This window comes from Pyxicephalus adspersus, chromosome 11 (genome assembly GCF_032062135.1).
Source record: "Pyxicephalus adspersus chromosome 11, UCB_Pads_2.0, whole genome shotgun sequence".
Lineage (NCBI taxonomy): Eukaryota > Metazoa > Chordata > Amphibia > Anura > Pyxicephalidae > Pyxicephalus > Pyxicephalus adspersus.
This window is the reverse complement of record NC_092868.1, coordinates 839,770-848,731: the sequence shown is the minus strand read 5'-3', so window position 1 is coordinate 848,731 and position 8,962 is coordinate 839,770. Positions and strand designations below refer to the sequence as shown.

The window sequence follows — 8,962 nt, the reverse complement described above, 5'->3', positions numbered from 1 at the left end:
TTTCTTGTTTTCTTTATGAAGCTGCACTGTAAATTTCCTATTGATGATTGCATGGTAAATGTCTTTTATTCTGGGCCGATGTTTCCTCTGTGGCCCTTCATTTACAGTTTGTCCTTTTCCAGTCCCGATTTATTGAATTTTCCCTTTTGATTCCCCTATTGTATTTATAATTGATGGATTGGTTTCTAATCCTTTCCCACCATTCCATGATTCCTGCCCTGACTGTCACCCGTCTCTCTCGTGCTGTTCTGTAACAGACGGAGACCTCCACGATGGCAGCAGCTTCCCCTGCCCGCCGCCATTTGTGCTGCTTGGCCCCAAATCACAAATGAGGAGCTCAATGCATCGCTACAACCCGTTCACACAAGATCTGTCGTCTTCTGATGTCACCCCAGGGCCCGGCACGGCTGCAGATACACCCGACACAAGCGACCCCATCACACAGGACTCGGAGGTTGACGTGACATCACTGGACACCACCCTCTCCTATAACCGGCACCCGAAGATCACTGAGCCGGCCTCGGACGTCACCAAACTGAGCACTCAGGATGTGGTTGATGGGCTCTCTACTTCCGAGTCCACTCCCGTACACAACTCGGTGAAGAGAAAAGGAGTGAACGCCACATTTACCACCTACACCGAGAACAACTCTGAGCTGGAGGTCATCAGGTAAGTGAGAGCACCCATGGGTTCCTGTAGGGGGAGGGGACACACCGTATAGATCATCTATTATGTATGGGCATAGCTGAGGTCAGGATATACAATGGTTGAGAAGCCATATTTCATAATTAAATCATCATTCCTGCTGTAGAATGAAAGCACATTGATGCCTCCCCCCCACCTGGTTCTGGCTGCTGTAGCTGGACCAGCTGGACTGCCGATTTCTGGCTAGACCCATAGGGGTTCTGTATTTCAAAGAAGCATTGGCTCCAATCATATGCAAGGAAAAGCTGTAAAGGTAAAAGCACAATTATGATTATTATTACACAGTATTTCTATAGCGCTGACATATTACACAGCGCTGTACAAAAACCATAGTCATGTGACTAGCTGTCCCTCAAAGGAGCTCACAATCTAATTCCCCTTCCCCATAGTCATATGTCATTACCACAGTCTAGGGAGAATTTTGGGGTGAAGCCAATTAACCTAACTGCATGTTTGGAATGTGGGAAGAAACATGAGTACTCAGAGGAAACCCACACAAACACGGGGAGAACCTGCAAACTCCATGCAGATAGTGTCCTGGCTGACATTCCAACCTGGGACCCAGCGCTGCAAAGGTCAGAGTGCTAACCACTGAGCCACCATGCTGCCCAATCTATGTGTGCTGGGTCTGCATATAACTGGAGGGACAGATGAGAGTTCTGCTGGGTTCAGTACAATGGAAGCTGATCTGTAACTCCTCCATTGTGCAGCACCATGCAATCTACACCAATCGTTCATATTCATAGATTCTCTGTAGCTGGTGGACAAAGTTCACACATTCTGTTTTACTAAATTCTCAGAATGGAACTTTTCTTAATATTGGTTTCAGGATGGTAAGGAAGAAACGCACGGGAAAACGTAAAAAAGGCCGGTCAGAGGAAAACGGCCAACGTCCCCTCCCTAGTACCTCGGAACCCGAGGACCCGGACCCCGAACACAAGCACATTGTCTGTAATGGGGAACTGGAAGTAAAGCCGGCTGATGTCACCGAACCGGCCCTCCGCCTGGCCAAGATGCAGGACACCTCTATGGAGAGAGTTGGGCAGCCCCTTACAGAAGTCATAGAGAAACTCAACGGCCAACTTGACCCTCAGATTTGGTCCCGTAACCCCGAAGCTACCGATCATTCCTTTCGGACCTGCTCCCCGGGGGAGACCCCCGGCACTACCCCAGGCCAGGACGTTAGTAAGAGCTTGCAGGATCCCATGGACTTCTACTACTTTACCCCAGAGAGTCCAAACTCTCCTGCAACAAGTGGTGGCGACCATGACTCTTCAGGCCAGAGCCAACCAACACATGTTTTTGGTGGCCCTGAGGATGCTGGACAAGCGGAAGAGGGAAGAGGAGGAGAGACTCCGGCTAAAGAATCCATAGAGGAGCACTCTAGCCAAACACTACTGACCACCGGTGGGAAGGGAAGTCCCAGTCTGAGTATTGCGGAGGACTCTGGAGTGGAGGAGGGGCAGGGCAGCCCAACAGATACCCCCCATCCTTGTGAATTCAGGTAAATTGCCCTTTTCTGTGTCAGCCATGCAAAGAGCAAAATACTATAGCTAACAAAGCAGCCAAAAAATAAAAGCTTACCATGTCCCCTTTCCCTGCTTCTATAGGGTGGACAATAATCTGCTCCTGCTGCTGATGATTCACGTGTTTCGGGAGAATGAGGAGCAGCTGTTCAAGGTGGGGATAATGTCTGTTCAAAGTTCCCAGTCCCATTGTGTCATGAACTGGATTAAAGTGTCAGCGTTGCTGCTAGCAACCAGTCCTAATCGGTAACTCATTACTAAAATGACAGGTTCTCTTGTTTCTTTAGATGTTCCGGATGAGTACTGGACACATGGAGGGGGATCTGCAGCTGGTCTATGTGCTTCTTACTGACTGTTACATCTATTTGTTGCGGAAAGGTGACAGCTCACTTACTGTATGTATGTACATAGATCTCCTCCCTCCCCACACGTATGTGACACGTATGTCTCTCCCCCGCCAGGTGCTGCAGACAAGCCATACATGGTGGAAGATGCCGTCTCCTACAATGAACTGGATTACATCTCTGTAAGTGTCAATATATGCTGCAGGATGGCTGGGATTGTCAAATGCCGAGCTCTGATTGGACTCATCTTCTCTCTTCCTGATAGGTCGGTCTCGACCAACAGACGGTAACGATAGTTTGTACGAACAGACGGCGCCAGTTTCTGGTGGACACGGCAGACATTGCTCTGACCGAGTGAGTTGCTGCTCCCTATATCAGCCATTCCTCTCTGTGCTACACCCAGTCGCTCCTCCAGTCTTAGGTTGTACAGCTTGTTTGCTGCCTTGTGACCACATGCCATCCCTACTTCCCTGTCCGATCCTAGATCCTGCCCGATCCTAGATCCTGCCACCCTCTCATCTCCTCTCCTGCCTTGTGACCCTCTCCTGCCTTGTGACGACATGCCACCCCTACTTCACAACTCTACGCTAGATCCTGCCACCCTCTCATCTCCTCTCCTGCCGTGTGAAGACATGCCACCCATACTTTTCTGTCTGATCCTAGATCCTGCCCGACCCTAGATCCTGCCACCCTCTCATCTCCTCTCCTGCCTTGTAAAGACATGCCATCCCTTTTTCCCTGTCCGATCCTAGATCCTGCCACCCTCATGTCTCCTTTCCTGCCTTGTGACATGCCATCCCTACTTCCCTGTCCGATCCTAGATCCTGCCCGATCCTAGATCCTGCCACCCTCTCATCTCCTCACCTGCCTTGTGAAGACATGCCTGCCCTACTTCACAACCCTAGGCTAGATCCTGCCACCCTCAAATCTCCTCCCCTGCCTTGTGACATGCCACCCCTAGATCCCACCACCCTCTGCCTTACACCACACCACCCTTTTTTTTTTTTCTGGCCCTAGTCTACACCGTGCCACCTTTCTGTCTGCCACCTCCTTACACTCAGCAACCCCCTCTGCCCTACACCATGCCTTACCCTTCTCCCAACCACCCATGCTATACCCAGTGCCCACGTTTACCCTCCCTAAATCCCATTACCCCTTTATCTCAACCCCACCACCCCTTTATCTCAACCCCACCCTGCACCCCACCAATTCTGTACCCCTGCACTTCACCCCAAAACCTTGTTTTTCTAACCACCACTAAACTTCATGTTCCACTTTCGATTTGATCGGCTATGTTTGTTTTTTTAGGATCTTCATTGCTGCATTGAAATCCGCCATGATAAATGGATGCCGGGAGCCACCCTACCCTGGTGTTCTTACAGATGCCACCATGGAGAGACTGGCACTGGCAAAGTTTGTGTCACAAGAGTCCAAACGAGAGGTAAGAGCCGACACCACCCAGAGAGGACGATGTGTGCCATCGGAGTATTTCCCCCTTCTCTTTCTCCTTTTATTAATGTCTCGTGTCACTTTATACTGTCACTGGATTGCCATGAGCCATCATAATCATTGTGTCTCCTCCAGGCCTCCGAGGTGGCCATGACGTATTATGGTCTGGTCCACTGGGAAGACCCTCTGGATGAAACTTCTGGCTCTTACGATTCTCTCTCATCCAGAGATCACGTGGTGTCAAAGGAAGGGGTCCTACATTACAAGGCCAGCACCTCCTACCTGGGCCGGGAGACCTGGAAAACCTGCTATGTAGTCCTCAGGTAAGTGAATGGGAAGAAGTTTCTATGGGGATCCATTGTATGGGCGCACTGTTGCTCTAGGCAGCCCCAGTGCAGAATTAGACGGTGGTTGCTTTGGACATCAGGAGGCTCGGACACAATCTGAGGGCTGAGTGAACCTCTTGCTGTGTCCTGGACAATGGGGACTTCATATTATGAATAGATGGATCATATAATCTTCATCCATTTATAGTGGTTGAGATGTGTGGGTCACATTGGGGGTGGTGTAACCTTGCAGGGGCCAGATTGGGTCTGGGTTGTTATGTGAGCTCAGTACCCCATTATGTGATTATTATTATTATTATATTATGTTATATGATCTCCTCCTTCTCTCATCTCTTCCTAGTAACGGCATCTTATACCAGTACCCAGACAGAACCGATGTCATCCCCATGCTGTCTATCAATCTGGGGTAAGACCATTCTAGCTTTATTTCCATTTTCCTTGGATAATGTGTTAGGTCAATGGTAGAATTCATCTTTTTTAACCTCCCGGCAGAGGAGAGCAATGTGGTGGCTGCCGCAGGGCCAACTCTACAGATAGAGCTCACTCCTTCCAGGTTATCCTGACCGAGCAGCCATCTCTGGAACTGAGCGCCGCCAATGAGGAGGACATGGCAGACTGGATGCAACATCTCTGCCAGGCTGTCTCCAAGGGGGTAAGTCCACACGTGGGGCAGGATGAGTGTGTTCAGGGTGGGTTTGTTACGGGTCGCAGAGGGCTTTCAGTATTACTGGCCCCCACAGGAATGGGGCCAATAGGAGCAGTTCATTGGATAGTAGGAATAGGAGGACGCCTGTGCAGGCCATCATGAAGGTAGGAAGGTGAATGTGTGATGGAGAAAGTATAGTGTGAATGTAGAGAGGGGCATTTCGTGGGCTAGAAAAAAGGCAAAGGTGGGCTGACGAGGGAGAAGAGGGATGTTGTGTGGGCCGGCAAGAAGGGAAGCAGGGGCTATGCGTGGGCCAGTATACATCATTCAGGGGTACTTGCTCTGCCTTTTTGCATTGGTAGTGCCCACTGATTGGTTGGTTTCCTCAGTGGTGACTCCTATAAATCTCCTGCAGGTCATTCCTCAGGGTGGGATCCCCTCTCCATGTCTCCCCTGCTGCCTGGTCCTAACCCAGGACAAGATCATCACTTGTCACCAGGACTGTCAGACGAGCTTCTTCCGGGCACTGGGCATCTCTGAGCTGACAGACCTGTCCTCCTTGGGCACCGTGGATGGCAAGGAGTATTGTTTCATGGTAAGTACTGTGTGGGGGGTAATTGATCATTCAGCCATTAATACAACTGTCTTCTTCCTCTGATGTAACCCCTCATTGTGTGCCCTTCCTGGCAGGAATTCACACAGGAGCGCAGTCACTTCCTCCCACCCTGGGTTGTGTATTTTAGCTGCAGATCTGAGCTGGACCGATTCGTCTCCTCCGTGCGGACAGCCTGGAAATCCATCTACCAGGTGGGTAATAATTCTGTTCAGCTGGTACTTTGATTCACATTGCTGCAAATAGCCAATTGGATCATTCTGGCTGCTGTCACTTCTGATTGGTCAGAGGTGATGACGTGTATTTTGTTGTTGCACAGGAAGCTGCATTGCTGGAGAAATGCGCCCCCTGCCTGTTTAATAAAAGACTGAGCGCTCAGGGGGCCGGGTCCACCTATCACCGTTGTTTGTCATGCTGGCAGCTGCTTTCAGGGTTTTTATTATCTCACATAGCGATATTTTTCAGGGAGATAATATTGGGTGCAGTAATGGGCGCTGCCACAACCCTACCATCCCTCTACCCATCCAATGATAAATGCCACAACTCTGATCTTGTCATTGCAGGTAGATCTCCCTTACAAAGAGATCCCTGAATCCTCTGTGAAGAAATGTGAGGATGCGTTGTCCCTCATCCACAGTGCCTGGCAGCGCAGTGACAGCTTGTGCCGCGGCCGCTCCTCCCGGGACCCCTGGTGCTGATGGGTACCCTTGGTGTGTACAGACAATATCCAGGACTGTATAGCTATACATATATACTGTATATAGAGGCTGATGTGTATATGTGTACATACGCTGCCAATGCTGCTTCAATCTGTGGTGAAGGTTGTGCCAGTCAGTAGCGGGCATGGATTACCCCGCTGTGCCAGTCAGTAGCGGGCATGGATTACCCCGCTGTGCCAAGGCTAACCTGGACATATTTTCTATCAGATGTTTATTGGAAAACTTGTTATTGGCATCATCCTTCTGCCGTTTATTACCACTTACCCCACTCAGCCGGTGCCGCCTGGAGTCCCCCCACTTACCGTGGTGTCGCAGCAGAACTCGATGGTGTATTTGGTACTCGGTGAATTCTATAAAGCCAGATCCGGGCCAGGAGTGGATGGGGGTGGGGAGAGATTTGTGGGGCCAGGAGATGGATGAAATGTAACCAGTGGGTGAATGTACACACATGGAATGTATACCGACCTGCAGATCTCTGATTGGGCGATGTGTGTACAAATATAAATGAAATGGTGCGCTGTGATTGGCTCATAATGTACACTGTTGGAATGTATACCGGTCTGGGGAGCGGTGATTGGGGAATGAATGTACACAGACAGAATGAATTCAAGTCAGGTGAGTTGTAATTGGGGGGGGGGGGGTGAATGTAGATAGACGGAATGAATACTGGTCGAATGAGCTATGACTGAGAAGTGAATGTATGGTGAGCTGTGATTGGGCTGTGTACGCCTGAGGTTGTCGTACTGGTCCCTGTGTTATAGGGTGAATGACGTGTGTATTGCTGGCAGATAGAAGAATATATTTATTAGTAATGTGAATGTGTGGTGTATATGAGGTGTGATATTGGAATGTATATGTGATGGGCTGAGTTGGCACTGATTGGCGATACCACGTGATGTATTATATGGTGGGGGGGTATGACGAGTCTGGATGTATACATTGTACACATTCATTGGTTGGTGGCTTTATTACACGCTAACAAGTTGCTGCTTTTAGGTTTTATGGGATTGGTACAAATGGTTCCTGGTGGGCGGGGCTTCATCCAGTATTCTGCAGAGCTCCACCCACAACTCATCCATGGGCCGTGTTGGCTGTTGCACTAAGTATGGAGAAAGGTGCAGCCTGCGGGTCCCAGAGGACACAAATCTGAGTGCTGAGCAATCACTGGGTGCAGCCGCCCCGATACGCCCAGGAAGGGTTGTAGTGCCTTCTGTCTATAGGACGGTTTATCGGATGAAATTCTCTTTACTTCCTGCCTTGTGTGATGCTGCAGAGGATTGTGGGAGCTGCCGACTGTCTAACAGGGTGAATGTATGTCAGTTGGTGTAGGGGTGGGGCTGTCTCAGTGCTGCCCCCTGTAGTAGAGGTATTCAGTCCAGCCTTGTATGTCATCATCTATATTTGTAGGGCCACAAGCAGCCGCTGATATTGCTTCGTTTTCTGGGGGTAGCTGTAGTGATTATTAGGCCGGGTCTTTCCCACCTGCCCCCTTGCTGTATGCCCGGTGGGTAAAGCTGGTAATTCTGGAAGTTTTACACAAATTGATCCCCCCCCCCAGCATATAATCTACAGCAATCCCATATAGGACATACACCAGGGAGGCCACATGGTGCTGGCACCCTCTAGTGGTGACATTAAAGTACAGCAGCACTACTCTGAGTCCCCAACAATTTAGATATGTTTTGTACCCGTTTTTAAGTTTGAGGGGTACTGGGTAAAATTTGGGGGTTAAAGAGGTCCCACATTCCCCTTATACACCAATCATGGCCTCCACTGCATGAGAACGCAAATCACCTTGTACCACATTATTGCCTGCACAATCCCCGCCCCCGAGGTTCCCTATTTATTTAACCCTTTGCACTGACTGCATGGTGAGAGAGTCGACTAAGCTTTTTATAGTAATAGGATGTTCATTTGCACATCTGGGAAGGGTGTGGCTTTGCTGTGGGCGGAGTCTGTCTCAAGGGCCTATCAGATCACACAGGACTAACATTTATGCACTTTTGCTCCGCCTCTTGTTACATCTAAGCTATCCCAGCATTAACCCCTTATGTTCTGTGTCCTCCGATCTGTTTTAATGTTACTGAGCATAGATCAAAAGGTTAATACTGGAAACGTCATTTAAAGAGGAGCCGTCATCATCGCAGCACCAGGGCAATTGTCTGACCAGGAAAACCTCTAGAGCCTGCGCAGCAGACCATCCTGAGTCCCTGAGCCTGTGATATGACAGGTGCTCTTTAAAAGGAAGTCCATAGGAAAACTCCTGGGTGAGAAGCATCAGCTAGAAGCTGTCAGTCCCTCTGCCACGGCCAGGTACTGGTCATGTGACTTGCCATAAAACCAGTTCGGCCCGGATTGGGTTTGCGGCTTCTATCGGACGCTTTGCACCCAGGAAATCTTTGCTTTGTGGCCCCTTTCCTATACCGGGGAGATAAGATAGCAAATAAACTTTGTGAACAGTAAGTTGTCTTCATCGGGATTCCTGCGTGGATTCACCTGTTCTCAGATTTTACAAGTAAACTAATAAATGGTACCAAATCTATCGACTCGTCTGGTCTGTGTCCTGAGGGTTGTGATTGGTGGGTTTGTGCCTGGGCGGGTGCAAATCTATCA

The 8,962-nt window shown here is 49.6% G+C and overlaps 1 protein-coding gene across 1 annotated transcript in view; it reads left to right on the top strand.

The window, feature by feature from the left end:
- The window catches only part of PLEKHM2 (pleckstrin homology and RUN domain containing M2), a 12,488-nt gene extending 3,597 nt beyond the window's left edge, over positions 1 to 8,891 (top strand). The window contains exons 4-16 of the mRNA XM_072426719.1: positions 258 to 669; positions 1,535 to 2,209; positions 2,316 to 2,385; positions 2,519 to 2,609; positions 2,693 to 2,757; positions 2,841 to 2,929; positions 3,884 to 4,016; positions 4,160 to 4,347; positions 4,712 to 4,777; positions 4,864 to 5,023; positions 5,433 to 5,612; positions 5,708 to 5,824; positions 6,194 to 8,891. Coding sequence (XP_072282820.1) covers positions 258 to 669; positions 1,535 to 2,209; positions 2,316 to 2,385; positions 2,519 to 2,609; positions 2,693 to 2,757; positions 2,841 to 2,929; positions 3,884 to 4,016; positions 4,160 to 4,347; positions 4,712 to 4,777; positions 4,864 to 5,023; positions 5,433 to 5,612; positions 5,708 to 5,824; positions 6,194 to 6,328 — 2,381 coding nt within the window. The 3' untranslated portion in view covers positions 6,329 to 8,891. The remainder of the gene's footprint in view (positions 1 to 257; positions 670 to 1,534; positions 2,210 to 2,315; positions 2,386 to 2,518; positions 2,610 to 2,692; positions 2,758 to 2,840; positions 2,930 to 3,883; positions 4,017 to 4,159; positions 4,348 to 4,711; positions 4,778 to 4,863; positions 5,024 to 5,432; positions 5,613 to 5,707; positions 5,825 to 6,193) is intronic.
- Positions 8,892 to 8,962: the final 71 nt, after the last annotated feature.